The sequence below is a fragment of the Orycteropus afer genome, unplaced genomic scaffold (assembly GCF_000298275.1).
Source record: "Orycteropus afer afer isolate SDZICR_OR568_19922 unplaced genomic scaffold, OryAfe1.0 scaffold00078, whole genome shotgun sequence".
NCBI classification, from domain to species: domain Eukaryota; kingdom Metazoa; phylum Chordata; class Mammalia; order Tubulidentata; family Orycteropodidae; genus Orycteropus; species Orycteropus afer.
In genome coordinates, this window is record NW_006921665.1 from 10,484,457 (window position 1) to 10,502,978 (window position 18,522).

At 37.4% G+C, this 18,522-nt stretch overlaps 1 protein-coding gene across 1 annotated transcript in view; it reads left to right on the forward strand.

Moving 5' to 3' along the window:
• Positions 1-10,780, forward strand: part of LOC103197431 (keratin-associated protein 21-1-like) — a 34,805-nt gene extending 24,025 nt beyond the window's left edge. The window contains exons 2-3 of the mRNA XM_042781007.1: positions 4,439-4,742; positions 10,585-10,780. Of these exons, the coding sequence (XP_042636941.1) occupies positions 4,439-4,742; positions 10,585-10,780 (500 nt within the window). The remainder of the gene's footprint in view (positions 1-4,438; positions 4,743-10,584) is intronic.
• The last annotated feature ends 7,742 nt before the right edge of the window (positions 10,781-18,522 follow it).

Consider the following 18,522-nt stretch of genomic DNA (forward strand, 5'->3'; position numbering starts at 1 on the left):
CAGATGGCCCTTGGCTGAAAGCAGAGAATACCAGAAAGATGTGCTGTAGAGTCATCTCTGACTCATAGCGAACGTACAGCAGAATGAAATATGTCAGTCAGTCCTGTGCCAGCCCTATGATTCTTGCTATACCTGAGCCCATTATTGTGGTCACTGCATCAATCCATCTTGTTGAGGGCTTTTCCCTCTTTTGTCAGCCGTCCACCTTACCAAGCATGACATCCTTCTCTAGGGAATGGTCCCTTCTGACAACATGACCAAAGAAGATGATACGAAGTCTGTCCATTCTCACTTCCAAGAAGCATTCAGGCTGCACTTTTTCCAGGACAAATGTGTTAGTTCTTCTAGCAATCCATGGTATTTTCAGCATCCTTTGCCAGCACCCAACTCAAAGGATTGACCCTTCTTTGGTCTTCCGTATTCATTGTCCAGCTCTCACATACATATAAGGTGATTGAAAACACCACAGCCTGTGTGAGTTGCACCTTAGTCTTCCAGGTGATATCTTTGCTGTTCGACACTTTAAGGAGGTCTTGATAATTGATAATTTCTACAGTTTTTTGGATCATCTTTACAAAGTGAATGAATATGGATCTCTTCCAGTTGGTTGGCCAAGTATTTATTTTCCAAATTTCTTGACATAGGTGAGTGAGCATTTGTAGCACTGCATCCTTTTATTGAAAGATTTCAATTGGTATCCTATAAATTCCTAGAGTGTTGTTTTTCACCAATTCCTTCAGTGCAGTTGGAATATTCCCTTTAATACTCTCAGTTCTTGATGACATACCTCCTCCTGAAATGGTTGAGCACTGACCAATTATTTTTAGTACTCACTCACTGTCATTGAGTTGATTACAACTCATAGCAATCCCAGTTGGGTTTCCAAGGCTGTAAATCTTTATGAAAGCAGATTTCTCTCTCTTTCTTGAACCACCCACCTTTCAGTTAGAAGCCAATGCCTTCACCACTACACCACCAGAGCTTCTTTTTGGTACAGTGAGTCTACATTCCTTCCATCTTCCTTTGTTGTTTTGTGCATCATTCCATAGTTTGCCCAAGAGAATCCTTCAATATTTCAAATTGAGTCTTAAATTTTTTGTTCAGTTCTTTCAGTTTGAGAAATCTCAAGCACGGTCTCCCCTTTTTGTTTTCTAACTCCAGATCTTTGCACATTTTATTATAATACTTTACTTTGACTTCTTGAGCTGCCCTTTGAAATCTTCTGTTCAGCTCTTTTACTTCATCATATTCTATGTTCAAGAGCACGTCTCACAGTCTCTTCTGACATGTAGCTTAGTCTTTTCTTTTTTATTAATTGCGTCTTGCTCTCTTCATGTATGATGTCCTTGATATCTTCCCCACACCTCATCAGGTCTTTGCTCATTAGTATTCAATAGATCAAATCTATTCTTGATATGGTCTCTAAAGCCAGGTGGGATATACTCAAAATCACATTTTGGCTCTTGTGAAGTGGTTTTAATTTTCTTCAGCTTCTGCATATGAGCAATTGATGGCATGTTGTGAATTCAGCTGTAAGTTTTGATCTGACTGATGATATTGAGTTTCAAATTTTCCTAAATTCATATTTCACACATTTCACATTTCAGAGATTAATAGCTATTTGTACCTGTATTTCTTCTCATTATGAATTGTGCTACCTCAACAAATGAAAGTCCTTAAAGCTTTATTCCATCTATATCATTAAGATCATCTCTACTTTGAGGAAGCAGATCTTCTCTAGTTGTGTTTTAAATGTCTTCCAACATGAGAAGTTCACCTTCTGGCACTACATAAGATAATATTCTACCACTATACATGAGGTTTACAGTGGTCGGGTTTTTTGTTTGTTTGTTTGTTTTTAGGAGTACACCACCTTCTTAGTCTAGAAACTTATCTGAAATCTGTCTATCATGCATAACCCTGCTGGTGCTCGAAATACCGGTGACATGGATTGCAGCTTCAGAAAAACACATGAGCCAACACAGTACAGGTAGATAAAAATGTGAAATGTGGAAAAACATCATGGAATTTAGAATAATGCATCTCTGTTGAATGCATTTTGGTGAAAAGAATTGTAAATGTAAGATAATCATAATTTGAAAGCAAACTTTAAATCTGAAGCTTTTCCTTAACATGAAAGTTACTGATCTTAGGTTCTTTTTTACCAATGTAAACTAAAATTTGTGATGCCTAGAAGAGTTAACAAAATTTCTTTTCAAATTTATAATATCTAAAATTAATTTGTGTGGCTCTAAGAAGATTGCATTCTTGGTAGGCAGATAATGTGGTAGCATGATAAGAACAGTTATAATAGTGCTATGAGGTACTTAAGTAGAGTTATGGAAGAGGTTTGGGAGTTGATTAGAGTTATATGCTTGATATTTACACCATTTTTTGGTTATGACTGTAAAGGTCACAATGAAAGATGGTCTAGATAATGGAACAGTAAGGCAGATGTCACAAAATATTGATAATTTTACTTAGATGAAAGTAATAATTTTAACATGAAGAGCTGAAGTAAATTATCATTCATGAGACCTACCTGACCTATTATGTTATATTAGCAGTTGAACCAATTCAATTCTGCAACCAACCAACTGACAGTCTTGAAGCAAGTTATTTGAGTACTCTTTTCCTGTGTTTGCTTATCTGTATCTGTATGGTTATAAATACCACAACTTCTGACTTCAGATAGTTTTTGTAAATATCAGATGAAATAATAAATATAATAAAAATGGGAAATAAATAGTAATGAAGAATATGTAGCAAAAAAGGAGAAAATATAGTATTAAAGGAGAATAATTAATAAAATAAATATATATTATTGTTAATTTTTTTATTGTGATTTGGGTGAAGATTTACAGAGCCAATTCATTTTCCATACAGCAGTTCACATACACTTTGTCTCATGACATTGACCACAGTTTACCACAATGCAACAGCTCCCCTCCCACCTCCTCCCCACAGTTACCTCTTCCCAGTGTCCATCCCTCCATGCACTCCTGCCCCCTGAGCTGTCTCCCAGTGCATAAGCAGCCCTTCTTTCTCCCATGATTGTTCTCTCCAAGGAGTGTATCTACCTCAGGTAAATGTTCAACTCATATGCCTGTCTTTTTTTTGGCTGGAAACCACAGGTGTGGGTTCAATTCCAGATCTGAAAGGCAGCTAGGGGCCATAGTCTCAGTGGTTCCACCAGGCTCTATTGGACCAGAAAACCTCATCCCCCCCTTTTTTTCCTCCAAATGATTTTGAGTTTTGTTCCACATTTTTCTCCCTCTCTATCAAGGATCTCCTACATAGATCCCCTTCCAAGTGGATGACAGTGGTACCTGGACACCATCTAGTTAATATTTTTCTTAAAGAATATTCTGTAATTTAAAATAAATACTAGTTATTGAGCATTTCATTCATTTAAGCCTCAGAAAATAAAGACACATCTACTGGCTTTAAATAACTCCTAATTGACTGAGGGAATCAGAGAATTAAAATAGATCATGTTAATATAACCCATTTAGTACCATGTTTAAGGCATGCACAAGGATCTATGGATGAACAGAGTAGTGATGCTTAATCCACAGTGTGAATGTTCAGGATACTACTTGTGGGAGGTACTAGGAGGGTTCAAAATAAGTAGGTGAATATTTATGAGGTAAGTAGGCAAAATGTTACAAAGAGAGAAAATAACATATTGAAAAGGTCTATTCTATGAAATCTTAAATTGAGTGTATTATTCTATACTGGACAGTCACCACAGCTGTCTTTTTGTATGTTGTAACAGATTTCTTTTTTATACCATTTCAGATCTTCTTGGCTTCATCTGTCTCCTATTTCTGAGACCGCTGCACTGATCATTCTGTATGGGCTCCATCTACATTCTTGCAGGTGTAACCTGAGATCACCCTTGCTGAGAAGCTCTGGTGGTGTAGTGGATATGGCTTTTGGCTGCTGAGCAGAAGTTCAGCAGTTCAAACCTACCAGCTTCTCCATGGAAAGAAGATAGGGCAATCTACTTCTGTAAAGATTTATAGCCTCAGAAATCCAATCAATGGGGGTCACTATGACGTGGAATCAACTTGATGGCAACAGGTTTGGTTTTTTAGCTTGGTTTGCTTCTCAACTCCAGGACTGTTGTTTCCTGTTGAAGCTGAAACATGAGATGCTAGTCCATCTCTCAACGCCCAAGTATGTGTAGCTGGAAGTACAAGAGAGTTAATGTGTCTGAGGAGAAAATCTAAATTAAGGTTTTATTAAATTCCACAAGACATATTTGTTCAATGTATAGGGTACATCCATTTTCTTAAAACTGTCTTGATTGGCTACAGCCAAACAACTACCTGAAAATGTTGTTCTTAGTATGATGAAGTTTTTAAAAATGAAAATTACTATTGCAATAATGCCACAGCGTCTGTGTTAATTGTGCCCCACCCTTTTCTGGCAGTATATAAGGATCCTGGAATAGTAGATTACATTCAGACTTCAGAATCACCCTCCTACACCTTAACTGAAACTTTACCTCTTGACATCATGTGTTGCAACTACTATGGTGGCTGTGGCTACAGCTCTGGCTGTGGCTATGGCTCTGGCTGTGGCTATGGCTCTGGCTACGGCTGTGGCTATGGCTCTGGCTACGGCTGTGGCTATGGCTCTGGCTACGGCTGTGGCTATGGCTCTGGCTACGGCTGTGGCTATGGTTCTGGCTACGGCTGTGGCTACGGTTCCGGCTATGGCTGTGGCTATGGCTCCCGCTATGGCTGTGGTTCCCACTATGGCTGTGGCTATGGCTCTGGCTATGGCTCTGGCTGTTATGGTTACCAGCCATTTTGCTACAGAAGATGCTATTCTTCTTCCTGCTAGAAGATCACTATCTGAGCACCATTCTCTTCTGAAATGACATTTCCAAGAATAATTCTGATCCAAGAACCTCTATCCCAAGATTTCTACATTCGAGAAAATGCATGCTTGACAAAGATATTGATCTTCAAAACCTATTTCTTAGAATGACATCTTTGTATTCAGAGGTTCCATGATATCATCTGACTATTTAACAAATGGTAGCCTCTACTCCCTTTATCTCTGTTTCTCTGTTATGAATGCATTGATTTCCTTTTGTTAGGAAAATCATTTATTCTCAATAAAAATTGTTCTTTTTTTTCCCTAGTAAATCTTTGTGTGGTTCCTTATGTTTTACTCCTTCCTTGTAATTGTATGGCTTTTATAGTGAATTGAACCAACAACATGTTGGCCAAATCTTAGTCTCTTCATTGATATATGTATTTCTAGTTATATTATTTTATAAGTATTGTCTGCTCTACCAGTTTCTCATATCCCACATATTCATGCACATACACACCTAAGCACAAACCATATAGTATTTCAGGACTGTGTTTTGCCAATGACATTAGTGTTTAGAATGAAGTGGGAGGGACTAAAAGAAGATGAATGACATCTGTTCAGATGGTTGTGACAAAAATCTTAAGCAGAAGGAATGAGTCGAAGTATTTGAAAAAGTAATAGAATTGAAGAGATTGTCCAGGGTTGTTGAGAAAGTAGAAAAAGAGTTGAATGCTAATCATGAGGAGTAAAATAGTAAGGAAAAGATAAGTTAGAGGAGATATATGCATAATACTATCTGAATTTGATGGAAGTATAGATATATTTGTTTAGATATTTTAGGGAAGTTGATTTATTCCACATATTTAATAAATAATTTTTTAATATTTTGAATAGTCATCATTTTAGACAGTGAGGGCATAGTAGAAAAATAAAATTATAGACAACTTACCTGCTCTCAGAGTGTTTACACTCTAAAGAAAAAAAAAAAAATAGACTCACTGCCGTCGAGGCGGTTCCGACTCATGGCGACCCCTCCTGGGGTTTCTGAGGCAGTATCACTATGGAAGTAGATTGCCCCATCTTCCTTCTGAAGAGTGGCTGGTGGGTTTGAAACACCAGCCCTCTGATTAGCAATCAAATGCCTTAGGCACTATGCTAGTATGCAGATATTTTTTTGAAAAAGTAAAAACTATTTAATCTTTTTGTTACCCATGGGACATATAATACCTGCCTACATTTTCCACTTCTGGGGTTTAGTGAGAATCTACTATCCCATTTTTAGTGCATGCTGTCATCTGGTGGGGGTCTCCATAACTGCATGAATCTGAAGAAATAGGCCTCATCTCACCAACTCCAGCACCACGGTTCTCAGGACATACTTGTCTCACTAGTTGCATCAAAACCCATATTGCCCTCCCCCAATTTTTTTCATTTCATTCAAAATGCCTTCCATGAATGAAAATACATGGTTTCAACCAAAAATTCAAAGCAGAAAATTACTTGGTATTGAAAGGATTAAGATAAATCCAGATAGAGAAGATTGGTATGAAGAGAACGAAACAGCATAATGAGAAAGAATTAAAGGTTCAAGAATTAGAGACAGTAGTAAGGGAGACATTACAAAGTTGTGATAGAAGAATTGAGATCTGACATTAAAATGATGCCAGTTGCAATGCAAGACTAAACCAATAAAACAAACCCACTGCCATCGAGCCTCTTCTGACTCATAGTGACCCACATACGGTTTCCAAGGCTGTAAATCTTTATGGAAATAGATTTCCTCATCTTCCTCCTGCAGAGCACCTGATGGGTTTGAACCACTGATCTTCTGATTGGCAGTCAAATGCCTTACCCACTATATCACCATGCCATTGTTGTTATGTGCTGTCAAGTCGGATCCGATTCATAGCGACCCCTCCTTGGGTTTCCGAGGCAGTATTGCTATGGAAGTAGATTGCCCCATCTTCCTTTCGAGGAGTGGCTGGTGGGTTTGAACTACCAGCCTTCTGGTTGCTGTCAAGTGCCTCAGGCACTATGCTACCAGAGCTCCATATATCACCATAGCTCCTTTTAATGGAAGACTAGAAGCAATTAATTCACTGTCTAGAAAAGCAATCATTGGCACTGTGCAAGTAAATTTTGTCAATTAAAACTGCTTTGGGGAGAAGGTAGGTCAAAAGTGAACTGAGGAAAGCATGATGGAATTTGGAAGAATGAAGCTCATGTTGCACATATTTTAGTGAAAAAAAATTGAAAAAGTGAGACAGTCATAATGCAAAGACCAATCTAGGATCTGAGGTTTTACTATTTTTTTCCTTCAAATTCATTTCTTTTTAAAAAAAATTCTGTGGTTTTTTTTTTTTTTTTCGGGGGGGTGAAAATATTCACAGGAAACCATATACCAATTCAAAATTTCTACTTGTACAATTCAGTGACTTGATTACATTCTTCAAGTTGTAAAACCATTCTCACCCTCCTTTTCTGAGTTATTCTTCCCTGTAAACTCACTGCCCCTAAGTTTCTTCTCTAATTTTTTTAATTGCTGTTAATCAATTCCATACAGATTATTCTTTAAAAGAAAACAATTCTCAAGGTAAATATTCTGTATTAATTCAGCTGGACCCACAAGCCATTTCTCAAAGGAAGATTAGACAATCTACTTCCCTAGTGATACTGCCTTGGAAACCCAAGGAGGGGTCGCTTTGAGTTGGAGATGACTCGACAGCAGTGGGTTTTGTTTTGTTTTGTTTTGTACTTTGTATCTTTTGGTTTAAAGATTTCATGAAATAGTTTTGGTTTAAGATTTAGGATTTAAAGATTGTCTTAAGACAATAGTTTTGGGAGTTCATCAGAAAGTGACTCTGCAAGGTCTAGATTTCATGAGAATTTAAAGTTCTGTTCTGTAGTTTTACTTCTTTTGATCAGAATTCTTCTGGAATCTTTTATCAAAATGTTCAGTAATTGTAGCTGGGCACCATCCAGTTCTGTTCTCATAGAAAACCAAACCCCAAACCCACTGCCATCCAGTTGATTCCAACTCACAGTGACCCTATACACCAAAATCAAACTCACTGCCATCGAGTTTCCAACCCACAGCAACCCCCTTTGGGTTTCTGAGGCTGTAAATCTTTGCAGAAATAGATTGCCAAGTCTTTAGTGACCGTATAGAACAGAGTGAATCCTTACAGAAATAGGCAGCCTCATCTTTTTCTCTCAGAGCAACTGGTGTGTTTGAACCTCCAACCTTTTGATTAGCAGCTTTGGCTACTTTAACCACTGCACCACCAGATTTCCCTTCTCATGGCAAAGAGGGCAATTATATATGGAAGTATAGCCACACATTCCATTTCCTCCTCCTATCCCTAACATTCCTTTTTCCTCTGTTGCTCCAAGCAAATGGAGAACAAATTTTGTATCTTAGATGGTCACTTGCAAGATTTTAAGACCTGGGCACTATGCAACAAACTAAGAGGACTGAAAATTATGTTAGGTCAATGAACTGTGATGTCCTAAACCTCCAAGCCAAGAAAAAAAATCCTTGAGATGTTTGGTTGTACATTAGCAGCAGGATGGTTCAACATTAGAGAATGAAAGTTCTTTAATATCACTGAGGTTTTACTTTAACATGCAGTTGCTCTTTTAGGCAATTTTTCTCCATATAGATTAAAATTTGAGATACCTAAAAAAGTTAGCATCATTTCTCTTAAATTGCTACAATATCTAAATGTAACTTACAGAGTGGTAAGAAGACTGCACTCTTTGTAGGTAGAGAACTCAATGGCATGACACAAGCAACTATCATAATGCTACAAGGTACTTAAGGAGATTATGGAGCAAATATGAGAGATAAAGCTGTTTGCTTGATGTTTACACCATATTTGTCTAGGACTATGAAAGTCGCAATGAAAGAAGATCCAGATGATGGAAATGGAGGGCTTTGTTATTTTGTTGTTATTTGCCACTGAGTCGGCCCCGACTCATAGCAACCCCTCCTTGGGTTTCCAAGGCAGTATCACTACGGAAGTAGGAATGCCCAACCTTCCTTCCGAGGAGTGGCTGGTGGGTTTGAACCGCCAGCCTTCTGGTTAGCAGTCAAGTGCCTTAGGCACTATGCTACCAGAGCTCCTAGGAAATGGAGGGCAGATGTTGCAAAATACTGGTAATTTTAGCCATATGAAAGGAATATTTTTCATTTCGTAAACTGAAGCAAAAACTGATTCATGGTAACTACCCTAACTTTTATGTTATAGCAGCAGGTGAACCAATTCAACTCTGTCACTAGCTGACAGTCCTTGAGCAAGTTACTTAATGTTCCTTCCCCTCTATTTGCTCATCTATGTCATGTGTATGCTAATGAATATCACAGCTTCTGGCTTTACATGTTTTTTATAAAAAAACAAATGAAACAATCAATGTAAAGGAGAATATAAATACTAGTTATTATTACTAGTGTTATTATTTTTCTTTTATGTTGTTGTTGTGTGCTGTGAAGTGGATTCGAACTCACAGCTACCATGCAACACAGTAGAACTTTCCCACAGGGTTTTCTGAGCTGTAATCTTTATGGGAATGGATCATCAGCTCTTTTCTCCTCCAGAGAACGTAGTGGATTTGAACCACCCACCTTTTCAGTTAGCAGATAAACACTTAACTGTTGCTCCACCAGGACTTCGTATTTTCTTTGATAATATCTCTAAATTAAAATAACACATTAAATTTTACAGGTGAGCAATTTCTTAGAAGGTCTCATTCAACAGTTAGTGAGTGCCTAGGTTGTTAGATTCTCAGGCAATAAAGAGAGTTATTGTGTTTAAGTAACTCACAATTGACTGAGGAAAGGTGAAAATTAAAACAGACATTTTAATATAGCATGCTTACCACCACACTAGAGTTTTGCATGAGGATGTATGAAAGAACTGAGGAGTGATGCCTAATTATATAGGCAGTATATGCTGAGGCATAAACCGAGCTGAGTTTTGAAAGGTCAGTGTGATATTATCAAGTGAAAATTCGGTGATATAAGTAGGCAGGATATTACAAAGAGAAAAAGTAACATACTAAAAAGTTCTATACTATGAAACCTGGGATGATGTGGATTATGCTACACTGGAAATAGTCCTGGTTGCTTTTATTTTAGTATATTGCATCAGACTCCTCTTTTGCATCATTTCATATCTTCTTGGTCTCACTTATCTCCTGTTTCTATCACTACTGCTATGCATATTTTGCTAGGGTTCCATCTAGGTTTTTGCAGGTATAACCTGAGAGTGCTTCACCATGTGTCACTATTGTTTACCTCTCACCTCCAGACTAAGAGCTTTCTGGTTGATGCTGAGATATGAGATGCTGGGATACTTCCTATTGCTAAAGTAGGTGTAGATGGAAGTATAGGAGATTTAATGTCTCTGAGGAGAAAATCTAAATTATGCTGTGATTCAATTCCACAAGAGAGACTTGTTCAATGTACAGGGTACATCATGTTTTTTTACAACTGTCTTGATTGGCTAGAGCCAAATTTTGAGCATAACCACCTGAAAATATTGTTGTCCTTAGAATGATAAGCATTTTAAAAATGAAAATTGCTGTAGTTAAAAAGGCCACAGAGTCTGTGCTATATGTGCCCCACCTCTTTCTGGCAGTATATAAACACCTGGGAATAGCAGGTGACTTTCAGACTTCAGAACCATCCTCCTACACCTCAACTGAAACTTCATCCCTTGACATCATGTGTTGCAACTACTATGGTAGATATGGCTATGGCTGTGGCTACGGCTGTGGCTATGGCTGTGGCTATGGATCTGGCTATGGTCATCGCTATGGCTGTGGGTATGACTCTGGTTGTGGATATGGCTGTGGATATGGCTCCAATTATGGCTGCGGATATGGCTCTGGCTGCTATGGCTATCAGCCATTTTCCTACAGAAGAAGCTATTTTTCCTGCTACTAGAAATCACTTCAGGGCACTTTTTCCTCTAAAACAACCATTTGAAGTCCATTTCTGTTTCAAGGTCTCACAATCCCATCAGATGTCATTGAAAAGAGAGTAACCACAGCCTGCAGAAAGCAGCTTGTCTTTTTGAAAGTGCTGTTACTAATAAGACCTGAGTTCTCCATGAACTTTCTGGAAGGCAGATCTCATATTGGTCATAGTCCAAGTGTAAGCCCAATACCTTCTTTTTCTATGGGTCATATTGTGATTACTTCCAAATAAACCTTTTATTGCCTCTAACAAGCATGCATGTAATTTTGTCAGACTTGCTATTGATTTTATATGTTTGTCTTATGTTTCTGTGACTTCCATAGAGAACAAATTAGGGCTAATGATCAGCTTCTATAACAAGTGTAACCATTCCAATTTTGTGTTCTTGGTGTTCAGTGCCCATGACATACTGAATACTATATATCTTTAATATCTCCCTTGAAAATTGTGTACTTATTGACTGAGCTTTGCATTCTTATTCTATTTTACAGAATTTTGTTGTTGTTGTGCAGCATTTGTGTTTCATGATTCTGTGTATATCCATTTCTTTCTTTCCATAATGACTAGTACTCATCACACACACACACCAAAAAAAAAAAAAAAAAGATAAATGACAGATAAATATGCTTGAAAAATAGGAATGGTACTGAAATGGGTTTGAAGGGAGAAATTGACTGTCAATAGGTAAATAATGTAAATGACCTGAAGACTGGTTAAGTGGGTCTGAATATAAGCATTGGCATAGGTAATGAAACAGAATAAATACATATCAAAGATTTTGTGAAATTAGAACCTGTAGCATCCTAGACATCAACTGTAAAGGAGGAGGGAGAAAAACATAGGATGAACCATATTTAAGTAGTATATATTTCTTGTAGGGAACTCAAGGTGGTATGTATACTTATGTATCTGAAAGACTGTTGTTATGTGCCGTCGAGTCGGACCTGACTCATAGCAACTCCTCCTTGGGTTTCCAAGGCAGTATCACTATGGAAGTAGATTGCCCCATCTTCCTTCTGAGGAGTGGCTGGTGGGTTTGAACCACCAGCCTTCTGGTTAGCAGTCAAGTGCCTTAGGCACTATGCTACCAGAGCTCTCTCTGAAAGACTAGTATTGCAGATATTAGTAAGATTAATACATAAGATATATTCTGTGTCCTTTTAGAAACACTAATTAGGGGAGAATTTAAGGATGATTTTGACTCTTAAACTTCTCAATATAAGAGCTATTTTTCATATTTGGATACATGTGAAACAAGAATGACTTCCTCATCAAGCTCTGTCTCTATCACTGGATGCATCTAAACCGGGGTGGGATCACTCACTTTGGGGGCTACTTTAGGAGGCACATTTAGAAATCAAAGAATTAAAAGAAACAACAACAACTACAAAAAACCAAGACAAAACAAATAAAAGAAAAAAGCTATCATCTACTTTTTGAGTCAACTCCAACTCATAGTGACCCTATAGGACAGAATTGAACTGTCCTATAGGGTTTCCAAGGCTGTCGATTTTTGTGAAAGCAGATTGCCTCATCTTTCTTCTACGGAAATGTTGGTTGGTTTGAACTACTGACCTTTTTATGGTTAGTAGCCAAATGAATACCTTTACCACTGTGCCACCAAAGCTTTTAACTAATAATATATTCATTTCTGCTATCATCCTATTCTGGGATACTATAGGTTAAGAATGGATCTGAACTTTAGACTGACTCAGAAAATGGAGATGCTAATAGCAGGAAAAGGCAGAGCTGGAAGATGATATGTTTCTATATCTTGGAATAGTGGCCAATTATATATTTGACTTTAGAAACCAATATTCTTCTTGGAGACAGAAAGACTGTCAAAAATAGAGTCATGATTCAACCAACCATGTTGCAATAAATTCCTAGAGTCCTTTGAATCTTGAAATAAATTGTAATATGTGAAGAGGAATGGCTAAAGGGAATGGATGGATGTATTGTCATTCTTAAAGATATTGATCCACTTCTTATAAATTGGATAAATATGTATTGTCATTCATCAAGCATTTATTGAGTTCTTAATAAAGAACTGTTCATATACAATTGCATATAGCATATAGAATTGTTATTATATAGATATATACAGGGATATTTTGGAAGTACAGAGAAAGAAATCAGAATAAGGGCCAGGACTCATACTAAATAGAGAGAAAGTTCAGAAAGTTTTCCAAAAATGACAGATTTGGGGCTGGAATATGAAGGATGAGTAAGAGTTGGTCAGCCTTATGAGAAAGCACATAGCTTCTAGACAGAGGGGGAAAGAAGGAATACATTTCAAGAAGAAATCTTCCATAAAATGACATCTTATTGCTATAGCTATACTCTCTCCTGGAGGAAATGTAATCATAGTTAGGCCAAAGGAATACAAAAAGAAAATGTGGTAGGAAAATTCTAAGATGATTCCTCAATGACCCACACTGTTGTATGATTCTCTTCTCTTAGCGTAGGCAGGACTTATAACTTGCCTCTACCCCCCCCCCCAAAAAAAAAGGCAAGATTAATTGTAAATCACTCTCATAATTATGTTACATTTGGAGTTGGCTGGTAAAACACACAAAAACCAAGCTCACTGCTATTGAGTTGGATCCAACTCATAGTGACCCCTCCTTGGGTTTCCAAGGCGGTATCACTATGTTGTTGTTGTTGTTGTTATGTGCCATCGAGTCAAACCCGACTCATAGTGACCCCTCCTTGGGTTTCCAAGGCGGTATCACTATGTTGTTGTTGTTGTTGTTATGTGCCATCGAGTCAAACCCGACTCATAGTGACCCCTCCTTGGGTTTCCGAGGCAGTATCACTATGGAAGTAGGATTGCCCAACCTTCCTTCCGAGGAGTGGCTGGTGGGTTTGAACCGCCAGCCATCTGGTTAGCAGGCAAGTGTCTTAGCCACTATGCTACCAGGTATCACTATAGAAGTAGATATTGCCCAATCTTCCTTCCTAGGAGTGGCTGGTGAGTTTGAACCACCAGCCTTCTGGTTAGCAGTCAAACACCTTAGGCACTACGCTACCAGATAAAACACAAGATGCCTAGTTAAACTTGAATTTCAGATTTAAAAGCTGATGTTTTTAAGTTTAAGTATATCCTGTGCAATATTTGAGCCATACTTGTTGAGTCCAAAAACTCTAGTAAGTTATATGGCAAAGAAGTTTTATAAATATCCCAGATACTGCCTTGATTGCAAATTGTGAGACCCTAAGCAAACATCCCAATGAGACTGTGTTCACACTCTGAATCTATCAAAACTATTAGATAATAAATGAGTATAGTTTTAAGCTGCTTAACTTGTGGTAATTTGTTAATGCAGAAGTGAAAAATTAATACAACATACTTTTGCTACTAGTTTCTAAATTGTCTGGTAAAAAGTATAGCTACCTTGAATGAGTAGGATAGAATAGCAGATAGTCACATCAGCAGAGATCATGAAGCCATAAACATGAATGGATATGAAGGACAGATCATTCTTGAGTGAAAGTGAGAGGCACTATCAGCCAAACTTGATGGGAGTAGCTTGGGAACAGAATTTGAATTAAGTTTTATCTGGGGACCTAATTTAACATTGGGAATGCTGAGAGACACTGACGCATATGGGCATTTTATAAATGAACAATTTCAGAAGAAAATGGGTCACAATAAGAAGTAATAAGCACTGTGTTGCAGCAAGTGTTCAACCATCCAGTGATAAGAATGGAAGATTGTACATAGCATAACAAAGAATTAGTACTTGAACATGGTGATGATGTATTAGCTGTGTGATTTTAGCATGATTTCTAATCTTCATGTACCTCAATTTCTATATTATATCTTACCTGCCTCTTTCACATTTTCATTGAGATGAAATACATTAAAATGCATGAAGGAAATTTATAGTTTATAAAACATTCAACAGCTGCTATTTTAAAATATATTTTTTCTTTGGTTATGGTTTGAACTAAATGACCCACTAAGTAGATAAAATATATGGAGGAATGGCTGTAGTAGAAAAAGCATATTATCAGAATGTTATTTGTATTCATAGGAATTCTATGACATTAAATGTTGAGAAGTTTCTGTATATGGCATTATTGAATCCAAGCAAAACTCTTACAGAGAAAAGATAACTGGTCAAGGTCACTTTAATACTTATATTATCAAATATTAACTTCCCTGTCCCTCCAGAGAGCCTCACTATATCACTATATATATAAAATATATCTTTGACATCATTTGTTCAAACTATTGACTGATGCACAGAAACTTTTCCTATAGACTCATAACTGACTAAAGACTACAGCTGGATGAAAAAAACAAAATAAGGTTCTTTTATAAAACTGGATATTCTATAATAATAGGTTCCTTTAAGGCAGATAGCCACAAAAATGTCAAGCTCTTTCATTATCAGACTGGGCAATCTCCTTCTATAGAGATACTGCCTTGGAAACCCAAGGAAGGGTCGCTAGGAGTCAGAACAACTTGACAGCAGTGAGTCTGTTTTTTTTTGGGGACCCAGTGTGGGGGTATCAAGTAAGTAGTGAGTAGATTATTGAGTGTCTATATATTTGATGTATTAGACAGTGTTTCATTGCTATTCATGAGGTTTTCAGTGGCCAATTTTTTCAGATGTGGATGGTCCTGTCCTTCTTCCCAGTCTGTCTTAGTATCTTTCTTGTTTTTAACTCCTTATTCTCTCAGAATCTTCCACAACAGTCCCAAAGTAACTTAAGATACTAACAAAAAATGTTTTTCACAATAAAATGAACTTGTTTAACACAAGGTGTTGAGTTCCTCAACACTGAAAAAGTTTAAGCAAGGTTAGTGGACTATCTCTGGAGAATATTATAGGTTGTGTGTTATATAAAGAAAATTTGGAATGTGATTTTGGTTTGGAACCTAGGCTTTTGCATCTCAGATCTGCCTTCATTAAATGAAGTTCATGATTCATAACCTTTTTGTTGCAGAGTGATTTTAAAGCTCAAATAGAGACATGTGGAAGGGTATTGTTTTTAGCAGATAAAGCACCTTACAGGAAGAGAAATCTGCTTAGTTGTATGGCGTATTGACAAAATCACATTTTGGTTCAGACTGAATGGACTTCAAAGTGGAAAGTCCTCTTTATAAAGAGGGCAAAACTATGTTTTTCACCAGTAAGATTTCCATATAACTTTCAGAATTTGATCCTCTGAATCATGATGGGCCCCTTTGTAATGACACCTTATTTATCTCTACTGAAATCTTTAACTACATAAGACATGGTCACTTCCAAACAGAGACTGACTTTACATTTGCATAGCAATCCTATGACAGTCTTGGAATGCAGATATTTACTTTTTCCCTGATAAATACGCAGGATTGCTCCCAAGTCAGGTGTTTGTAATTTCAAGAGATACTCATGGTTATCGAGCTTCAAATATGCTATGAACCTAGACCTGTGACATATTGCTTGATCATGTCTTTTCAGAAATATATTGATTAAAATACTTCAGGTAAGGTACAGTGAGGCTTTTTCATGGTACTTAATTTTATGAATGAATTTCATAACTTTTAATATTCATCATAAAAAATAGTTAATATGCACACACACACACTTTAAACCATAGTAATAGAGTAAATGTTTAAATTTTAGTATAATGAATACATCAGTACAAGTAAATATACATGATTGAAAAGCTGTTATTATTTGGGAATGCTTTCGTTTGGGAAAAGGAAAGGGGGGAAATAGAATTTTTTGAATCTTCATAATATATTAGGATCTGTACTATACCCTTTAGAATTTCTATGTATTTTCTATAGGCTTTTGGACAAATTTAAAAATATATGTAGTTATTTTAATTTTCATTTGGCAGTTGTAGAAACTTAGGGTCATAAAAGTTGAGAATATTTTCCGTGGTCATTAGCAATGCTTCAGTCAAGAAATTAACCAATCTATGCCATTGTAACTTACTTCTACCACAGAGCCCCTGGAACTAGGAAGACTGATGGTTGCAGTTATCCTTTTACTGCCTCTTAGTTCCATATTCATCCATCAGTACATGCTCTGTGAGAATTGATGGGAATCCTTTAAGCACTTCTCCTTTAAAGTGAGGACTCTGTTGTTGTTGTTGTTGTTATGTGCCGTCGAGTCAAACCCGACTCATAGCGACCCCTCCTTGGGTTTCCGAGGCAGTATCACTACGGAAGTAGGATTGCCCAACCTTCCTTCCGAGGAGTGGCTGGTGGGTTTGAACCGCCAGCCGTCTGGTTAGCAGGCAAGTGTCTTAGCCACTATGCTACCAGAGCTCCCGAGGACTCTGTTAAGCTTTCTCAATAGAAGGTGCTGGAGAAACATTGCCAGAGAAAGGGCCTCTCTTGGGGTTTCTGACAGCAGCCATTGAAAGAAATCAGTGGTGTGTGTGAGGACACCTGGTGGAGTTCTGCTCTAACTGTGGGCCCAGAATGTGGTGTAGCCTTAACCTGGCTGTTGTTGTAGTTGTTATTTGCCGTCGAGTCGGCCCCGACTCATAGCGACCCCTCCTTGGGTTTCCGAGGCAGTATCACTACGGAAGTACGATTGCCCAACCTTCCTTCCAAGGAATGGCTGGTGGGTTTGAACCGCCGGCCTTCTGGTTAGCAGTCAAGTGCTTTAGGCACTATGCTACCAGAGCTCCTTTAACCTGGCTATATAACCTTTATTGAACCCTTTCTGCTCAGAAACTAGCACCTTGAAGGCTTTCTCTCCATAATAATGACCTTCAGACCTCCTGCCCCCACAGACATTCTAGATTCACTCTACACTATTCTTTTCAGTTGTTGCCCACCTGCTCACCACATAGGTTTCCCCTCTTCATGTACTTTCCACTTGGAAATCCATTCAGTCTGAACCAAAATGTGATTTTGTCAATATGTCATACAACTAAGCAGATATCTCTACCTGTGCTTTATCTGCTAAAAACTTTTCAGTCATGAAATGCTCTGGAAGGATTGTCTCCTGTTTGCTCAATGACTATAGAAATACTCTGGCCTAACCAAATTTGTGAACCTATCTGCTAACCAGAGGTCTGAGTTAGCCCTTCCAAGTTTTTTACCTCTTTAAGTATTCTCTCTCAGTCCTAATGCACATATAGCATATCCTTATATCTTAAAGTTACTGTTTTTTCATAACTTAATAATTCTTGATATTATACTTGTGCAGTTCAACTGAGTGGTTTCTGTGTCCTGACGAGATGTAGTAATGTGTAAAGTGAGAAGCAAAGGTGAAGGAAACAATAACCACAAGAAGTCCAAAATTTAAGGGAAAAATAAAGAAAATGTGTCATTAAAAGAGAAGACATGGACTAGAAAAGTATTCATCACGGAAATGATGATAGAAGAACTTGTCAAGTTAAAAAAGTAAGGATGAATAATAAATACTATGGCAGAGTCAACTATTAATAATATCATGATTATAAGGTGGCCAAGACAAGTAGTGTAAGTAAATATTATTATTAAAATATTGTTTGTTGAAGAACACAGGTGAGAATAAATTCTGGGAAAATATTCTGGAAAAATATGGAGATACCGAGGATTGATCAGTTGTATTTCAGTGGGAAGACTGGATATACAGCATAAACTTAGGAACAGTCTGAATAAAGCATACAAACAGACTTGCATGTAAGAAATAAACTTGAATGTCGAAGTTGTTGAAAATCAAGACATTTTCTTTACTCTAAATTGAAACTCTTGGGAGAGTTTG